The sequence below is a fragment of the Rhinolophus hipposideros genome (genome assembly GCF_964194185.1).
Source record: "Rhinolophus hipposideros genome assembly, chromosome: 2".
In the NCBI taxonomy this organism is placed as follows: Eukaryota; Metazoa; Chordata; class Mammalia; order Chiroptera; family Rhinolophidae; genus Rhinolophus; species Rhinolophus hipposideros.
Genome location: NC_138048.1, coordinates 49317297 through 49337677, shown reverse-complemented (window position 1 = coordinate 49337677; position 20381 = coordinate 49317297). Strand labels below are relative to the sequence as shown.

The 20381-nt window shown below is 47.5% G+C and overlaps 1 protein-coding gene across 2 annotated transcripts in view; it reads left to right on the top strand.

Annotated features, from left to right (window-relative positions):
- The window catches only part of MYLK (myosin light chain kinase), a 238424-nt gene that overhangs the window by 178007 nt on the left and 40036 nt on the right, over positions 1–20381 (top strand). For both annotated transcript variants that reach the window (XM_081066712.1, XM_081066713.1), the window contains exons 19-21: positions 12602–12652; positions 13414–13541; positions 15422–15575. In XM_081066712.1, coding sequence (XP_080922838.1) covers positions 12602–12652; positions 13414–13541; positions 15422–15575 — 333 coding nt within the window. The remainder of the gene's footprint in view (positions 1–12601; positions 12653–13413; positions 13542–15421; positions 15576–20381) is intronic.

Genomic DNA, 20381 nt, shown 5'->3' with positions numbered 1-20381 from the left:
TCCTCCGAGTTCCCGTAGCGCTCGGCACCTCCCTCCTGCCGTTGACTGTCTTCTTCCCAGTGTCGTGGTGAGGTGTCCAGTCTCATCCTCCCACCTCCACTGTAAGTTCCCTGAGGGCTGCAACTGGGCCTCCTCACGTGTGCGCCTTGTAGGACGACGCGTGCTGTGTGTTGCTCAAAGCCCTTACCGCAGTCTCTGAGAATCAAGTTGCAGCGTGCTATAAATAGCAAGGGGAGAGGAGCTTCCCCTGTGACTGAACAGCTGTCTCCCTCCTTGTGGGTCTTGGCTCCCCCCAGGGCCCACTTATCTATTAGGCGTGGAGTCTAGGGCCCAAAGTGCTTTTACAGGCCACAAAATATCCTAACATCTTGGAAAATTAGAAGGGAAAAATAAGCTGCAGTCAAAGAAAATGTTTTAATTCATGATATTAATATATTCATCTTTATACCAATGCAGTTGTAAAATATGTGTGTGTGTGTGTCTGTGTCTGTGTGTGTGTCTGTGAGTGTGTGTGTGTGTGTATTTATATTTTTTGATTTTTCTCTTTAATGGAGAAAGAAGCCAATGAAAGCAAAAGTGCCTAGAGTCCACAAAAGTCATAATGCAGCAGCCCGGCTTCCACTACTGATTAATTATTGGTCTAATTTTGTTAGAACTATGCTTTGAATCCTCCAGTTTTAACAGAGGGTGTGGAGTTGCTTGAACAATGCTAGCACACGCTTTCTATGTTTTCAAAAACAAAAACAAGTTCTTAATTACCCATCCTAATTGAGGAACGTGATTGAGCTTGATTCCTTCAAAGGCTGTTTCTCTTTTTCTTTTACAACACTGTATTCTGTGACTTGGTTTTACTCTTCTTATCAAAGCAGCATATTTCCCTTCCTAATGACGAGCTTGACTTCTTTGTGCTCATACCAGCCAGGCCGTCTGGGATGCTCGGCCTTCAGTATGTCGGGGCAGGAAAATCGGAATAAGAATTTCTCATGGATGTTTAGCTGCTGCAGGGAGCCTCAGTTTACCGGGTGGACCTTTAATAAGTTATTGGAAGTGCATAAGCAATTCTAAGAAAAACCTAATAAGAATGGGCTAACGATTTTATCTTACAGAAGGATTTCTTAGGCCCACGTTCTATTAGTTACAGGACATGTGAGGAGAACAGGTGCAGGACCTTACAAGAGCACCCAGCGCTTGTGAATTAGAGGTGCGACAGGTGACACAACAGGTCCCGGGGGCAGAAGCAGGAGTGCATGGAGTTTGAGCTGAGAGGTCCCAGCCTCCTTAGCTCTGGTGCATCCATTCCAGTGAGGTCCTGAGGGAGGTGAGGCAGAGTCAGAGCTGTGAAAGAGAAAAACAAACTGGAGACCATGAGCAGACCAGGGCCCTGAGCTCTTTGCGCTAGAGGAGAGAGGGCTGTGGGAAACCCCAATCAAGTTGTCATCATCCAATTCTAGGGCAGGGGACTCTACCCTGGCTTCATATTAGATTCACCTGGGGACCTTGTGAAAACACTGCTGTCTGGGCTGCACCCCACACTAATTAAATCAGAATCTCTGGGGGTGGGACCCAGGCTGCAGTATTTGTCTTAACTCCTGTGTGCGCCTTCCACTCCACAGCTCCCACGCGCAGCACTGCAAGTGAGCTGTCAGATATGAGTGGACAGCGCTCATTCACAGTGGCCCGAGAGCCCTTGGGCGCCCCGCCACTGAGGGGACTGGGCAGCATGAGGAAAAAGCCAAGTCAAAATGCCCAACCCTGGGGCAGGGTGAGAGAAAACTGACCAAACAGTTAACCCTGCGGGACCCCAACTCACAAGTAGAGGAGTGAGGAGGGGTAGTGTGGGAAGATTTCAGGGTGAGGGAGACTCTGGGCAAGGTTGTGAAGCAGGAGAAGAATGTGATTTGGTTGAAGAAGAATAACATAGTGAGGAGAAACTGCACAGATGCTAGAATGAATATTGTGAAGGCACCCAACTTGGGATCTTCATATAAACATACAAAACAAGCATTTATTGAGCACCTGTGCCGCAGGCATCACCTTAAGGGCTCAATCTATATCACTTCCGGCAAGTCTCACCCTACTGAGCTACAAATAGTTGTTCCCATTTTACAGATGAGCAAAACTGAGCCTTAGAAAACTACATTTTCCTGCCCAGGGTCTCATAGCTAATAAGCTGTGGAAGTGTGAGGCCAAACCTGCTCTACGTTCCTGCCACAACCACCACCCTGTGTGCCTTCCAGAGTCTCAGAGTCATACTTTGCGCCATCCACACAAGCCTGGGCAGTACTCCTGTCGTCCCACTTGGAGGGCAGAGGTCTGACAGCCATTACAGCTAGGAGGAGAAGGAGGGCAACAGGTGGCATGTTTGTCTAGATTAAGACCTGTTAGGGTGTTTGCTACGTGCCTCTCAATGGGAAATTTTTTAATAACTTTATTTTCATATAATTTCAAATTTATGGAAAAGTTGCAAGAACAATACAAGAAACTTTTGTATACCCTTGAGTTAGATTCACCAATTATTCACAGTTGTTCCATTCTGTCATTCTATAGGTATATATTCCTATCTATTTGTCACTCATATGTTCGTATAGATCTATATATCCATTATCTATCATATAGAGCATGAGGCTATGTATACACTATGTATATGTTCATATGTGTATATTCATCGTATGGATATAGACACCATTTATGAATGAATTAGGGACATCACACCCTCAACCTCTAAATTTCTCATTGTGTATCTCCTAGGAACACAACCCCAATGCAGTTATTAAAATGAGGAAATTTAGCATTGAACCAATATTGCTATCTAATCCATGGCCTATATTCAATCTTTGTCAACTGTCCCAATCCTTTATGGATGGTTTTCCCTTGCTCGATGGGTGTTGGATGTGAGCACTTCAGGAATGCTTCATCCACTCCTTCAGCCCGTCTCCCACCTTTGGAGAGAGAACATGACAGAAGTGCACTGGCCAGGGGAGAAGCATCAAGGCTCCTCCCCTGAGGTGAGTAGGTATGGGGCGGCAGCAGGCCCCTAGGTGGGCCTCCCGATGTCCATTGACTGTGTCAGCTCTGGAGCAGTGCTCAAGGACCAGGCGTAGCCAGACAGCCACTGGCTGAGACAGCAGGGGACAAAAGTCTTGGTTCTGTCACTGATTGAACCTTAGTCAAAGCCCTTTGTCCCTCTGGACTTTGGCTTGCTCATCTGTCAGATGGGGACTCTGTCCGACTGACCCCAGGCTTTTTCCAGCTCTGTCATCAGGCCATTCAATGGAATCCTGTTTTTAAGTGACGGAGTTCAGGTAAGGTCAGCTAACTCCCTTTGGTATCAAATGATGGGTGAAGCGTCAAACCTGCAGCCAGCATGGGTTGTGTTCCTCAGCCGCAGAAACTTCCTGACCAGAAGGAGTTCCTACACATCAGGCCCAGGTTTAGGGTGTTCCAGCTGGAGGGAATCTGAATGGAATTTTGTGTGAAGGAAGCATCGATGGAGCTTAAGAAATGGTTTTAGAAAATACAGAGGAGACCGTGCTGGTATGATAACAGACCCAGGGATTCCTCCAGTCAGTCTGTAGAGCTGATGGTCTTTTAGAAAAGAGATAGATGGGAATCCATAGGGCAGTTTTACAAGTTAAGGAACAGGAGCCAGGGCTTGTCTGAAACTCCAGTGCCTGGCCCAAAGCAGGGATATATTCATATTAAGTATTTGATTTTTCAAACTGATTCATGAGTTTCCATGCTTTAAGGGCCCCTGACTCCACGTGCTCTGGGATCCAGGTGGGATACCCCTTTGTAGTCCATGCCTGGCCTTGGCCCGAGCTTCACCTCTGACACTGGGCGCTTCGCTTTCTGTCACCACGATGGACCATCCCTGATTATGATGCTGTTAGATATCTTTGCTTTGACCTCCCGTATATGTCTCTCTCTGAAACCAAAAGTCATGTCAACATGAAAGCGTCTCTGGATGTCGGAAGTAGTGTCCAGTTTTCCTGAAAGGTTTCCCCAGGATCAAATCTTTCTTTTAAATATTCTTTCCAGGTCATGGGGAATGTTCAATCCTGATAAGATTCAAAGGGCTAGAAGGAAATGCTGGAGATACTGAGACTTGGCATCAATATTTGCTTGACAGTGAAAGATATGGGACCCTAGGAGAGAAGCTGGGGTATTTCCATGAGTGTCTTTGAAAGTTGGCGCCAACTCCCAGTAACTCTAACCAACGTTTTGGTCTGTGAGGAGTCTGCTGCCTACCACCCCCTCTACCCTGCCCTGCGTGTGACCCTGTCACCCACCCCTGGTGCTGCTTCACTCCTTCCAGCTCTCCTACAAGCCAGTTAAAATGGCAGGATGCGTCCTTCCCAGGGAGGATTGGAGGACACCAAGCTGGCAACCCTGGAACTGTTGTCCCAGCCACGCTGGGCTGCCTCTTTCACAACCATCTTGACGTTCTTTGTCCTGGGGCCTTGGGGATGGGTGTTTGCAGTACTAAGAGGAGCCATGTTCCCCTGGAATCTCCTCATGTGACAGCCTTAGCTGTGAGGGGCTGTGTGCAGAGAATTTGTCCAGAGATGTTAATTCTAGGAAAAGGATCCATATTTCTGCCCAGATCTGTAAGGAGGAACCGGAATGGGCCTCGTCGACGCAGGAGAAGGGGACGGGTGTTGTCAAGCCACCCAGAGCCCCGAGCCTCCCCCAGCACAGGGCCGCAGGATGCAGCCTTCCATCCCCACGTCCTCTCTCCACCTCCTGCTCTGAGGCAGTCTGTAGGATAGGTGCTCCGTCCACACTTCACCAACCCAAGTCCCCTTCAGGAGCCTTTGGCAGCAAGTTAATGCTGACTGGGGGAATCGTGACGGTTTTGATGTCTCTTTTTAGTTAACTACCTAAAAAGGGCAATGTCCCCAGAGAGGCAGAGGTCCAGGGACCTCCTTGTATCCAAGGCTGTTCGTGCTCCCTCCCTAGTTCTCCTCTGCATTCCATTATCTCAGTCCCTTTTGACTCTGTGAATCCCACCTTCAGGCTCTGTAAATATCTCCCAGGTGCTGGCTCTGGTCTTTCTGCCTTGCTGATTTGATTCAAGAGAGAGAGGTACCAGGTGCCTTCAGATTGAGCAGTCTGGAAACTTCTGTGGGGTGCCGACCTCCTCCCTGCCAGGTCCAAAGGAAGGTTCACGAGGCCAGGACTAGGTTCAGGCTGGGACAGAAGCAAAGGATGGATTACACAGACAGTTGGAGGCCGGTCTGCCCCAGGTTTCCCAGGAGTTTGGAATTTGGTTTTCCAAATTCAAAGCTTTGATCCATGATGTTTTTATTGGGCTGCTTCACTTCTTCCAGCCTCTGTCTCTTGTCTAGAGGGGAGGGCTCAGCACCAAGTGGCTTTCATCTAGTCAGTGACAGAGCCAAGAGGCTTCTCCTTTTCATGGAAAGTCACAAAGGATTCAGGCCCCAGGACTTAGGTTTCAGCATTAGAGTCCAGGATTGGGGTGGCGTGTTCCTGGAGTTCCCAGGTGAACAGAGATCCTCAGGGCTTTCACTCGTGCCTTTAAGAGCTATTTTTCAAGCCTGTGCCAGGTAATGCTCTAAGTAGGCACTGGGGAGACACAAGGTGAGCAAGCTGGTCCCTGTTCCGTCCCCAGAGAGCATGCTGTGGTCTATATGTGCTGAGGACAGGTTTCTGCCGTTGTGATGCCCTGTGATAGCTGCTGAGATAGAGCCTCCTGAGAGGGGAGCGGAACGCAGCCCGCAGTCGTCCCCGGAGGAGGTGCAACAGTCATCCAAGAGCTGATGGCAAAGCCTGGTACTGCAGAAACTGAAAAGCATCCAGGGCAGACTGTAGAGCCATCCTCTCCAGAAGGCAGTTCCGGGACCAACAGTGTCAGCATCCCCGGAAGCCCGGGAATCTGTAATTCTAGCAGTTTCCCACGTGATCATCATGCATGCTAGATTTTGAGAACCACTGATACTGAGCCCTGAGGGCATGGGTGAGGGTGTTCCCCAGGAGGGAACAGTAAGAAAGAAGGCTGGAGATGACAGCCAGGGACAGATCTTAAAGGCCCTCGTAAGGCGAGTTGGACTTGATCCCAAGTGACAGTGGGCAGCTGCTGGAGAGGTTTAAACAGCAGGGTGACATCAGATCTGCATTTGAGGAAAACTACTTTGGCCACAGGGATGGATGGATTAGGCCGGGGCCTAGGAGGTGGTACAAGTAGGACTAGAATGGTGACCGTGGAGATGTGCAGAGTGGCAGACCCAGCAGGTATTTAGCTGATGGATATGAGCAGGGAGGGGGCCTTGGGAAAAACGGGGTGAGCAGCATTGTGAGGAGAAGATCCTGGATTTGGTTTTGGATGTGTTGGCCTTGCAGTCTGTGCCAGGGGAGATGATGGTCGGGTAGTAGGCTGTATAGCTGGGCTCAGGAGAGAGGTCTAGGCTCCCGGGAAAATGAGGCAGCAGACAGAGGGGTAAAAAGAGGGACTCAGAGCATTTTGGGGGAGCAGTGCTGTGCCAGGAGGGGTATGCTGCTGGCTGGCTGCGAGAAGTGACTGCGTTCCTCCACAGAGGGACAGATCCTCTGGCAAGGGGAGGAAGGGTGCCCTGCCTTCCTTGCCTGATGCTGTGGCTGGTGGCTGTCATGGGATTTGCAAAGATGGTTTGATTTTATTTTCCTCCTGTTATATTCTCTGAACTACGTAGTGCAGTAAGTGTGGGCTGCTGGAGAAGGGGATGAGAGACAAAGAGCTGACAGGAATAATAAGATAATAGGAAGGGTGAATCCAGATGAGAGGAAACTAGTTAGTGACCCAAGAGGCATCTGCCAGCAAGCATGTTACCTCTGTTGGGTACTTGAATCGGGAGAAAGAGCCCCAGGTACCACATGAGATCTCGTGGAGGTATAAGTCTGAACTACAGACAGTGTGGCATACTAAGTAGGTGAGGGCAAGTATACAGAAGTCCTCTGGGAATCTATTTGGGAAAGGGGGGGAAATGGGGCCGGTATTGGTATTTGTGCTATACTTTCTTACAATGTAGCTTAATTCTTTACAATAAATTTCATTTATTCTTCTCACATTTTTTCAATGAGGAAACTGAAGCTCTGAGAGTTTAAATAATGTGCTTTACTTAAGCCACACAGCCTAGGGAGCGACAGGGCAGTATTTGAACCCAAGGCCAGCTCCAGAGCCTATGCCCACTGCATTTCTGCAAAGAGATGGAGAAGGGTTTCAAAGACCTGGATTTGGGGATGGAGTGGAGCATCAGCTGGAGTAAGAGGCAGCAGGAAGAAAGCAGGCATACACCAGGGCTTCAGGAGGCTTCAATCCTATTTCTGCTCAGTCACATGTGGTTTTATGAACCCAGGAAGTCATCTGACTTTTGTGCAAATCCATGTTCTTTTGCATGAAATGGAAACAATGTGAGGTGCCCTGCTTGTGTCTGGTTGGGGTAAGAACCAAATGAGAAGAGGACGATGTGACCATGGGTTAGAAACAACTCACTGAGTCCAACTCTCTACGAGAAACCAGGTTTTAGAATCAGGTGACGACTCTGCTTTCCAATCCATTAATTGTGTTCTTCTAAGCCCAGAACACAATGAATGGATCACAGCAGATGGTCATATAAAATATGTATAGAATAGGATACAGAACACTATTAACATTTAAAATTGTTTTTACTAATAGGAACCAAACCAGTTTCGAATGCTAACTAATTCAAACTGCAGAACCTCCAAATTTATAGAACAAACAAACATAAAACTTTGGCCTTCAATCCCATTTGACTGGAACACAGAAAGATAAACAGTAGCCCAGGCTCTACTTCTGACACATAGGTTTTACCCAGGGCTCCAAGAATGGTAAAGGGAGGGACTCTGGCATCATCTGATCTCATGCTGTGCTGCTGTCCCCTCCCTATCAGCTCCTGGCCCACCACTCCAGGGGCTGTCAACCTCCTTCCCGGCCCCCAGAGCCCATCACAGCTGGGGCTGTTCTAACAAAGCGCCACACACTCAGTGGCTTAAACAGCAGAAATGGGTGGTCTCACAGTTCTGGAGGCTGGAAGTTCAAGATCAAAGGGTCAGCAGGTTTGGTTGCTCCTGAGGGCTCTCTCCTAGGCTTGCAGATGGCCGCCTTCTCATTGTGTCCTCACATGGCCTTTCCTCTGTGCATGTAATCCCTGGTGTCTGTCTATGTATCCAAATTTCCTCTTCTATGACACCAGACTGGATTAGAACCCACTTACCAGCCTCATTTTAACTTAATTACTTCTTTAAAGGCCCTATCTCCAAATATAGTCATATTCTGAGGTACTGGGAGTTAGGGCTTCAACATATGAATTTGGGGAGTGGTGAGGGGCGTGCGGAAACACAACTAAGCCCATGTAGCAGCCCTCCACACAGTTTTGCTCAACAGATGTCTTTCCCTCTCCACGGGAGGTCAGACCTGGCTCTGGTGGAAGCCTTTCTTCTTCCCTTGAGGGCCTCTCCCAGCTGTGCCCTTTCCCTTTCCGAGAGCCCTGGATGAAGAGGGCTCAGCCAGTCATGGGTGTTGCGTATCTCATCCAGTATCTTCTCACGAGCGATTTGGCTTTCCCATACTCTTCCCATCTAGGGTCTTTGGGCTCTCCCTCTCCTAGCCTTCTGCTTTCAGAGCTGTGCTCTGCTCTCTCACCTGGGAAGAAACCTTAGCTTGATGCTCCTCTTCCGTCACCCCATTTCTTTCTGTCCCTTTCACCTCCGGCATTCTTGATGCATTAATTGACTCCTTCCTGTTTCCTTGAGGATCTCCTCTGGAGTGATTTCTGAGCCCACAGTCCTACCGCACCTACCCTCTCCAACACCATGCGTCTCTCGGTGCTGGTAATGTCTAACACCCACGTCCAGTGCCCGTTCTGTCCTCTCCGAGGTCACAGTGACTGTCCCCTTGCTGCCTCTCAGAGTCCTTCTCCAGCCCCCTCTATCCTCATGTGGGTATCACCTGGAATCAGACCCTGGCCCCTTTTCATCTTTCATTGCGTTTTTTTCCCCCCAAAGAACTGACCCATCCTCACAGCTTCCATTATAAATTGCATGTGTGGTCCTGAAATCTTTCAGTTCCAGTCTCTACCAACCTCTCTTTAGAATTCTTATCCTGGGCCTTTTTCTGCATACAAATTAAATTCTTTCGTTCACCACATTCCCTGGGACCAAGCCAAACACATCTTGTACTCCCGATATGCCACCAATATAATTTTCCCCAGTGATACAAGCAAGAATTCTCTAAGGTAACTTTATACCTCCCTTTATACCTCCTGTTTAGCCCCTACATTTTTTCAACTTTTCCTTATTTGTATTTTCTTTTCTGCTGCCTTTACCAAAGTTGGACCTGGAAGATTGGTTCCTTCCAAGAGCGTGGCAATAGCCTCTTTCCTGATATCCTTGTCCCCCAGGAAATGGAGAGACCTCCAAGTGTCCTCTAGCCCAGGAGGACTGCTGTTTGTGTGAGGGCACCCTTTTCACAGAGAACAAAGACCTAACTCTCAGACTTGCCATGCTAGACCCTCTCTGTCCAGTCTGTGTCTACACCACATGGAGGCCACTAACCACATGTGGCTAGTAAGCACTTGAAATGTGACTAGTGTGACTGAGGAACTCAGTTTTTAACTTTCTTTCATTTACATTGTCATACTGTCTTCACACCACTGTTCTCTAATCCCAGCCCTGTACTCTGGCCAACCTCCAGCAAACATCACCCTGATTCCCAGCTCTGAGCCGCTCCCTGGTGCTGAGCTATGGAGCAGGCTCTCCTCCCTTCTTTAGCTCGGAGCTTCTCTAGTCCTCAGGCCCATCCAGCGCCGCACCTCTTAGCCTTCCTAACCATCTGCTCTACCGACAGCGTACACTCTCTCTCCTTCATTTGAACAACCACGTCATGTTAGCTGCATAAAATTATTTTAGCTTTCTATTTAACTTTTATTTTGAAATAATTTTAGACTTGAAGGAAAGTTGCAAAAATAATGCAAATAATTCTCGTATACCCTTCACTCAAGATTCTTCAAATATCAACATTTTACCATGTTTGCTTTATATCTTCTCTCTCCCTCTCTTTTTCCATCTCTTCCTCTACCTCTGCACGCGCGCACACACGCACACACACACATTTTATGATCAGTTTGAAAATAAGTTGCACATATGGTGTCCGTGCACCTATCTTGTTTCACTGAAAATAAGACCTAGCCAGATAATCAGTTCTAATGTGTCTTTTGGAGCAAAAATTAATATAAGACCCGGTCTTATAATATATTGTATAAGACCAGGCATTATGTTATATTATATTATATTATATTATATTATATTATATTATATTATATTATTAACCCAGTCTTATATTATAGTAAAATAAGACTAGATCTTGTATTAATTTTTGCTCCAAATGACACATTAGAGCTGATTGTCCAGCTAGGTCTTATTTTCAGGGAAACACAGTAAATACTTCAGGCTATATTTCCTAAAACCCAGGACAACCTCTTATAAAGCCAGTTTGGAGATGAAAGCATAAAATTAACACTGATACAGTCCTGTCATATAATTTATTGGACTTATTCCAATTGTTCCAGTTGTCTTATAAATGTCCTTTATGGCAAAAGAAGAAGAAGCCTTTCCTGGGGACCACATGCCTTGACATTGAAGCTCTTGAGGACAAGCCCTGTTTTTCTCACATTTGTTTGGTTTTTCTCCTCAGTACCCAGGCTAATAGTATGCCCTGACTGGCATTTGCCCGACACATTGTAAGCCCCCCGTAAGTTGTTGTGAGTTGGACAAATGGATCAATAATGGTGACGAGCCAGGGTGAACTGGGTGGGAGCAGGCCTCGCGCTGGGCGTAACCACGGGACTGGTCCTCAGCAGCTCTGTGCTTGTAGAGCGCTTTTGTCAGAGATCGCCTCCCAGTGCAATCCTCTGGGGGCTCAGGAGGGTAGCAGCACTCCTCCCTTTTCACAGATGCACCACGGACAATCCCCAAAGTTAGCTAACGTGCCTGTGGCCCAGAGCAACTCCATGTTCAAGCCAGCATAGCGCACTGCCTCCCTTTAATCGCAGAGGTGAAGCTGTGTAGATAGATCATTGTTCACATGACCCTACGCGTTCACTCAGTAAATAGTTATCGAGTGCCTACTATGTGTCAGGCACATTGGGTAAATAGAACAAAAGAAGTCCCTGCTTTTTATACTTTTTTATACTTTACGGGGAGGTGAAGGGCAGACAGTAAATAAATAAGTAAATGCATAGTTTATTATATGACATGTGCCACTAGGGGAAAATAATAAAGTGGGGCGAGCACGATCAGGAGTGCTGGGGCTGGAGGGTTGTTATTTGATATAGAGTAGTCAGGGGAGATATCCTTGGTTAAGTGACTTTTCCCCATTTGTGTGTGTGTTAAGGTATAATTTACATACAGTAAATTTCACCCTGTCCAGTGCATAGTTCTGTAAATCTTGACAACACATATAGTCAGGTAAATACCACCACAATCAAGATATGGTTCCATCACTTCAAAACCTATCCTCCTGTCCCCTACTGGTCCACCCCTCCCCACCTCTGGCAAGCACTCATCTACTCTCCTGTAGTTTTGTCTTTTCTAAAATACATAGAAAGATAATTATACAGTATGTAACCTTTGAGTCTGGCTTCTCTTAGCAGAAGAGATGAATCACTAATAAGATTGAATCACTAATGAGATTCATCCATGTCATGCGTATCAGTAGTTTGTTCCTTTTTATTGATGAGTAGGATTTCATTGTATGAAGGTACGGTACTGGAGTTTATCCATTCTCCAGTTGCAGATATTTAGATAACTTCTAGTTGTGGGCAATTACAAATAAAGTGTAAACATTCATGTTTACTATAAACATTCATGTTCAGGTATTTGTTTGCATGTAGATTTTCATTTCACTTGGATAGATAGGTTAGATGACTTTTGAGCAAAGACCTGAAAGAAATAGGAAAATAGGCCATGAAGATAGCTGAGGATATTTTTTCATATTTACCACATTGTTATTTAGCTAAATGAATAGGTTTGTGCTGCCAAACTGGTCTGTTTAGGTCATTTTTCTTATTTGAGTTGTTTGGAGCGAGTTGGGGTAGGAATGGAGGAGACCATTGGTTGGTTCATTCAATTCTTCATTCATTCATTGATCCATTCAATAAACATTAAAAAACGGAAAGCCACCAGTCCACAGTCTGTGACCCAAAGGAAGCCTGAACCCCTTGGATCCACAGCAAAGGCTAATTTTAGTTGGTTTATCTCACTTACTTTCCTTTCTGAGTTTCCTGAAAGTTAGGATGAGAGAATAGTTAGTGAGTCTGGGTTATTGTTGAAATGGACAATGGAGGCTTAAGCATTTTTTATCTCAATGGCGGCTTCAGGGACCCTTCCAGAGGTTCCCTGAGAACTGATATTCATGCAATCGTGAGGTTGTCTGTGTGAGACTCCAAGCTCTCCAGAAAGATATATTCGAGTGAGGGCTCTATCTAGATAAAGGGCCGGTAGGCAAGACTGTATCCTTCTAGGATCCAGGAGCTTTGTGAAAAAAATAGAACTGGCAGAAAATAACCTGTGAACTTCTTTGTTTCAGGTGATGCAACTGTGAAAAAGAAACCTGCACCCAAGACACCTCTGAAGGCAGGTAATTGGTCACAGCAACCTTTGGGGGTAAGGGAGTCGTCTGCCATGAAGGGTTTTTCCTTTGCCCGGTTTTTCCACACACTGGGTGTGTGGTCGCCTCCCAAATTCAAGCTCCGCATTATTCAGGCTGAGTTTTCCCTACAGCTTCTGCACCACTTGGCCCCCCAGCCCCTTCTACTACTTGTCTTTCCTCCTGCTTCCCCTGTATGAGGGGCATCACACAGTACTAGCAACCCTCCCATCCCTTCTATGAAATTCCGCCTCATCCTCTGCCCTCCACTCTGCCCCTTAAGGAGATGATTCACTTTGTGCTGTTTTAGTGCTCCGCTCCTATATGTCCTTGTCATATGGAACCTTCTCTATTTTCCACTGAAAGACACTGGAGGACGTGAACCATATTGAGCCTACTAGCCAGGGTCACCTCCAGGTTCTACGGCCAGGTGCTGTTTAATTAACAGAAGAGTTAGGATGTAGATTCAAAAAATCAGGGTAAGATGCAAATTCCAGACCAACCAACAAATGGAGAATTGTGCCGTGGGAATTGCATGGGCCACTTCTGAGGATATCAGAATAAAGAGATGAACAAACCTAGCGGGCCCCATCAGCTCAGGTGTTCTCTGGAGCAGTGATCACTGCCTTCTGTCTTACCCTGAAGGTTCCGGAAGGTGAGAGAGCAGACCCATGTGGACAGCAGCACCAGCTGAGATCAAAATGTCTGAGGCTCCCTCCTCCTCACCAACTTTCTCGCTTGTACTCTCCTAGCCATGCCCCCGCAGATCGTCCAGTTTCCTGAGGACCAAAAGGTGCGCGCAGGAGAGTCTGTGGAGCTGTTTGGTAAAGTGGCAGGCACCCAGCCCATCACCTGCACCTGGATGAAGTTCCGAAAGCAGGTCAGTAACGGAGAAGAACCACCCACACGGCCCCTGGGCCGGAAGGGATGAGAAATGCTGTCACGGAAACAGCATCACAGCCTTAGAAATGATTGAGACCCCTCATCCACTCATCACCTACTCATCCACTCTGAGTTCTTAATAACCTTTTCTTCTGAATCTACAAGAATGCCTACTGTATAGATATTTTGTATAATAAAGAAAAGTATGAAGGAAAAAGTAGGAACTACCCTTGGCCCTCACCCAATTTTGATATCTCAAGTCTAGAATTCTGTTCAGAGTCAGGAAAATGGAACCAGTAATCTAACTGACCTCTCAGACTGTGAGCTTTCTGTGACTTTTGTGGCCAGTCCACTGAACCCAATTTGTGATAACAACTGAAATTTACCACATGCTGAAGGGACAAAAGTGGATCTGAGTATTTGGATCGATAAATTGTTCTTTAAAGAGAATTGTAGCTTCCTGGACCAGAAGTCAGGCTACCATTTATAATAACGGTCCTGTGGGAAAATGTTTGCATTTCTGATCAACCAGCTGTTGAAGGAACTTGGAGATCCCATATCGGTAGGGTGTGCCCGTATGTGTGATCAGCAGAGGCCCCAGCACAGTGGGCTGGCACTGGATCTGCAGAAGGCATGATTTCTTCTGAGCTCTCTCTTGCTCTATTTCCAAACCATTCAAGTTGTCCTAAGGCCCAGAGAGGAAAGGCTAGTACCCGGAAGGAAAGGAGGGTTGGTCTCAAAATGTGAAGAAGAGAAGCTGGTCTTTAACATCCCAAAGCATGTTTGCCCAAAGCATGTGTGGGCCAGTGTTATCTAAAGTAAGGTGGGCTCTCATCCCTTTTCAGAGACATTTAGCCAAGTTCCATCTGTCCAACAGAATTTCATGTAGTGACGGCAATGTCCCATGTCTATTATCCAGTATGTACTAACCATATGTAAGTATTGAGCACGTGAAGTGTGATTAGTGGAACGGAGGAACTGAGTTTTAACTTTTAAGTATTTAAAAATTGTTATAATGGCTTTGTTGAGATATTATTCACACACCAAAAAAATTCACCCTTTTAAATAAACCCTTTTATGGTGGTTTTTAGTGTATTAACAAGGTTGTGCAACCATCCTAATTATCTATTTCCAGAACATTATCACCCCAAAAAGAAACTCCAGACTCATTAGCAGTCATTCTTTCCCTTCCCCCAGACCCTGGCAACCACTAAGCTACTTTCTGTCTCTATGGATTTGCCTATTCTGGGCATTTCATATAAATCGGATCATATAATATGTTTTCTTTTGTGTCTGACTTTTTTAAATTAGCATAATATTTTCAGGGCTCATCCGTGTTGTAGCATGAATCAGTCTTTCATTCTTTTTTTATAGCCAAATCGTATTCCATCGTCTGGATATACCACATTTTGTTTATCCATTCCTTATTGAATGGATGTTTGGGCTGTTTCCACTTAATTAATTAAATTTTAAATAGCCACACGTAGCTAGTGGCTGTGGCTTCAACAGCACAGAAAAGGTCAGAATCTCCCGGGGTGGGCTTTGTAAGTGACTTTGCTCAGATGCGTTCTCCCACCCCATCCCAGGGTGGTGCAGGGAGAGTGGGACGCTCCTGAACCCCAGTCTGGAGCAGCAACTGCAGAGTTCATTTCCCAGACCCTACTCAGCACCTTGCTGTCTGCCCCAGATCTGGTCCCCTCAGGGGGGTTTGGCTCTGGATGTAGGAGAGGAGGGACCCCAGGGGGAAGCCCAGAGCCCAGACAAAACCAGCCTCGCACAGCTCCTGCATCCCTCAGGGAGCGGGGAGTGAGGGTCGGAGCCCGTTCCTTTCCTGCCCATGTCCCAGCACCTGCCCACTCTCTGCCCCTCTGCCCGCAGATCCAGGAGAGCGAGCACATTAAGCTGGAGAACAGCGAGAGCGGCAGCAAGCTCACCATCCTGGCCGCCCGCCAGGAGCACTGTGGCTGTTACACCCTGCTGGTGGAGAACAAGCTGGGCAGCAGGCAGGCCCAGGTCAACCTCACTGTGGTCGGTGAGTGCGGGTGGGGGGCCTGGAAGTCAGAGGGCAGGAAAGGCAGACAGCCCCCTGCAGGACGCCGGGCCTGCCCCGTTAGCAGCCATCGTCTCTGCCCACAGCCTCATTTCCCTCTCCGCGCTCTCACACCGTTGCTGTGCTTCATGCTCACTGAGCACCCAGACCCTGCACACACGCCCCCCACACAGTGTTCTCCTCTCCCGTTCCTGTGAATCCCTTCCTGGCTTCTCTTTCTTTCTGCCCTTTGGAGACCCTGAGCTCCATACCCCAGGCCCTTTCCTGCCAGCACCTGAAACTCCCTGTCCCCTCTGGTCAACTGCCTAACCCCCAACGGAGTCCCCCTGTAAGTCTTCACCTTGAGTCGATTCTTCCTTCTGATTTCACTGTCCCTACCCCTGATTTGGGGGGCATTGCAGGAAGATCACATCAACCCCCAGACTTAATCTGGACTGTGCCCGATTCCAGGCTCAGCCCAGGCGTCTGTGCTCGCTGACACCTGTGATCGTTTATCACCGCGCAGCCTTTGTCCTTTGGCTCCTCTGAGAATCAGGAGGCATCAGGCATGACCTTGCTCACCGTGGTGGCCCCACACCTACGGCTGATTCCACCCTCCAGGCTCTGGGTGTGGACCACCTTTGTCTCCCCGAGGCTGCTTCCTTCTCCTACGCTCTGAATCCCAGGCTCTTGGGGGCTACACCACCCCCCTTCTCTCTTCCCTTCAACTCCTCCTCTCCTTCTCCCATAAATGTTGCCAGAGCTCTCCCGTCTTAGCCAAACACACAGGCACGCATAACTGCTGCAATATCCTGTTTTTCTCTAGCCACCCTGCCATCTCTCCCCTGCGCCCTCTTCGTGGTCAAACCCTCTGAGAAAAGGTTTCTGTTCCTACTCCCATTCTGTTCCTTTACTCCCTGGCCTCTTCAGCTCCCTGCAGCCTCCCCTCCACACCTGAGTAGTCTACTGGGACCACCCTTCTGAGGTCACCGTGACCTCCTACTCCTAAATCCAGTTCTTTTTTCTTATCGTCTGAGTCTCGATATCGAGACTGTCTCCGGCCTGATGATCAAGTTCCTTTTTCCTCTCCGTCCCAGTCACCGTGCTGTTCATGCCATTGTCAAGTCGGAAATAGCCAACTAGCCTGCTCCCTGGTCTCCCACTGTCAGGCGTGGTGACAGAACAGACTGATGGATAGTAGGCCGCATCCTTGTGCATTTGCGGGTCTTCACACGTTGTGCACGTGAAAGCCTTTGACCTGGTGGTTATTGATCAGACCTTTCTTTTGTTTCCTTAGGTCAGGAGTTTTAAATCTGGGAAGTAAGTGTACTGGGTTTGGGGTCTGGGAATGGGTTTCTCATCTGTAAAAGACAGGAGGGGGGGCTTTCCTCACTCTTCCTCTCCTTGGGGACTGGATGCTTATTTCAGCAGTTAACCCCATGGAGTCAGGAACACTTGAGGGGTGGGGGGCATTGGTGCCCGTCATCTAGTCTGCCTTTACATTTAGACCTGGCCCCATGCCCTCACCCATCAGCAAGCACTGGTTTCCAGTTTTCCTGGGTGTTCTGTCTCATCTACCCCTGCCTGGGGAACTTCAGGGTCAACTCCTCTGAACTGCTTTTCTGTGATGAGTGCCCCCTACCCCCACTCGGGCAAGGCTCCACTCGGTGCCACACGCTCCCCTCCCCCATCACCACTGCACGAGCTGCAGTTCTGGCCTTTTATGGTTTAGTTTCTTATTCTCCTCGGCCAGTACTGACAGGGCCATTGGCGTGGCTGCCCGCCAGCTGGCAGGAGCAGCATGTTAAATGCCGTCCTGGGAGGGGAATGGAATGGAGGGGAACGGGGCTTTCTGTCTGCCTCCCCCTCACAGAGCTAAGAATAGAATTGCTCAATAAAATGAGGACTTGCATTGATGGAAACAACGAAGCCACATTCATTCAGAGCCCGTGGATTTAGAATTAGTCCAAAGTAAACCTGGGTTAAGCCCAGATTTACCTGCACGTCTCTAAAGACATCTGTGGATATCTGTGTATTATCTGATCAGGGTTGATTAACTAGATGTAAAAAGTAAATGAGATGAAACAGGAATTGTTTGGCCTACTCTGGATGACGTTCCAGCACTTTGGAAGCACCCATTTACAGGCCAGCTAAATAAGGCTGATTTAACACAACTTCTACTTGTTAGCAGTAAACTTCTTTTCTGGTATATTCTTTAAAGTACCACTTTCTCCTCAGATAGTCTATGACTCCTATTTTTAAAGGATAATAAAAATTAGCCTTTCCCTTCAGTTACTTTAAATGGGTGATGTTTAGCTTTTCTAAAGGCTTGTGATTATTACATGTTAAGGAGAGTGGAGGGATTTGTGACAGCTCAGAGGGCCTCTGCCTGCAGCCTCTAATCACAGCCGGGGGTCGGAGGGCTGGGGACGGGGGCTGCTCGGGCAGGAGAGAGCAGCCTGACCCAGAAGAATTCCTTCCTGTAACTTTTCCAGCATGAGAAAAACAGGTCACTCTGCATCTCTCTAAAGGAGAAAAACAAAGTAAAGAGAACCCCAAATACCCAACAATCCCCAAATACTACCTGAGCGTGGGAGTTGCATGATTTTTAAGGGCAGGAGATTTCCATAATGCTTGACTTGGGTTTAAGCAAGATGTGTTCTCGATCTTATTCCACCTGATGGCCTAGAAAATAAAATGCCCCTGGAGCGAGGGTCTGCAGATTTTTTTTGAATCACCTTTTGGCTCTGCCACTGGGTATTCTTAGTAAGCAAAGTACCTTAGCCTCAAGGGCTGAGATTACCCAGGGGGACAACAGTGGGGGCCCTTGCAGCCCCCTGCCATTCTGTGAATGGGAGGTGCAGGTGGGGGTAGGCACAGACACGGGTCATCTTCAAACACACAGGCGCAGAGACTACCTGGGGGGTTACTCTAGTGTGGAACAGTAGCCGTGAGATCTCCATTTTCTCAGGAACGCAAACACTTGCTCAATAGAAAATCCTGGAGCTGGTGCCATCGGAGACCCTTCCCTTGGACTCAGCATTTCCCATTCTGTTAGTTAGGCCTGTAGGGAGGCATGGGAGAATTCCCAGGAAGCGTGGAGCTCAGGGACCTAGACACTGAGCCCACGTCCCCTTTACCAGGCCATGCCGCAGGTCTCCCACCCAGACCTAGAACGGCTGTATGTGTAGCGTGAACGGCAGGCTCACAGGCGCTCTGCTCTGTTCTGAGAGTTTTCATCCCTGGCTCGTCCCACCTCTGCGTGGGGCTCTGCAGGTGGGAAAGAACACCGCCCATGGCCCTAAGACAGGTGTGGGGGGCAGGAGACTGGCTTCCAGTCTCACACCACTTCAGACCTGGGTCTTTTCTGAACTCCTTAATTCACATTCCTTGAAAGCACTGAAGTTTCACTTGGGGTTAAAGCTCCGCTCTCCAAATTTTGCATCTTCTTTTGGACTGCAGGGAGTGATATATGTCATATGTCAGTTCTCTTTCAGCCAAGAGACATCTGGAACAAGGTAGGGTACAAATAGTACCTCTTCTGAAATACCCATTTCTCAATGTTTTCTCTTCTTGACCAAAGCACAAGGGGAGAAAGTCAGTCAGTGGAGTGTACTGCATTCATTATATAAACCCACATGACTCTAAACGTGTCCAATCAGACGTTTTCCAGGCGGTTTTCTGTGGGGGAAGCAACAAGTCTGTCTTTCATCCCTCTTTAGGCTTTTTCACTTCCTTAGCTGGGTCTTGAGAGGACTTGAACCACTTGCCTCTAAGAGAGTTTAGAGTAATAAACATCTTAGCCAACACCAGAAATATTTCTATAAAGACCAATACATCTTTCAGAACAAATCATTTTTCTAAGAGAACATATTAAACAACCAGTGAAAGTGGTTCCATCACAGGAGGCCTCCAGAGCAACTGTAGAAAGTGGCTCTGTCACAATCGCACAATCAGCCCTGGGCAAGGTCCGGGCTTGGTTGCAGGGAAGGGACGGTTTCCAGCAGTGCGTTCTTGGCTGCACTGTAGAAACAGGATGGCTTGGGGGAGGGGGAGAGAATGAATATGTATCTGTATATGTGTGTGTATATGTCCACACACACACACACACACACACACACACACTTTTCCCCATATGCACAGGGGCATTTACAGGAATTTCCTTTGGTCTCCCTGTCTTGCTGAGGGGTGGGAGAGTAGAAGTCAAGCACTTTCCCTGTGTTTTCTTAATTGATACTTGCAAAATCCCCAAAAGGTAGATACCGTGTTTCCCCCAAAATAAGACCGGGTCTTATATGAATTTTTGCTCCAAAAGACGCATTGGGGCTTATGTTCAGGGGATGTCATGATGAAAAATCATGCTAGGGCTTATTTTCCGGTTAGGTCTTATTTGGGGGGAAACACGGTACATATAAGCACCCTTTTTCAAAATGAAAAAGACAAACAATGTAGTCTTGGAAGTTCACCAGAGTTCACATAGCTTATAAATTGACATAGCATTAAAGCATGGTTTTAATTCCTATTTGGGGGAGCTCTGCATCTTAGATTGCTTTGGGGGGACGAAAGGTGACTGAGCACTGATATCTGTAACTAAACTAACCACCTGCAAAAACTAAATCTGAAAAATAGCAACTGACAAAATCAGCAGAATTCAAGAACCTCATTAAAGCATTGACTGCCGTGATTGGCTTTGAATTTGGCAGTGTTACTGGTTCTTAGCGTACTGGTCTGAATGGGAAGGCAGCCAGCCAAAGGGCCACTTCTTGTGTCCTCAGCTCATTTTCCAGCCCTTAGAGGTGGTTGCAATTT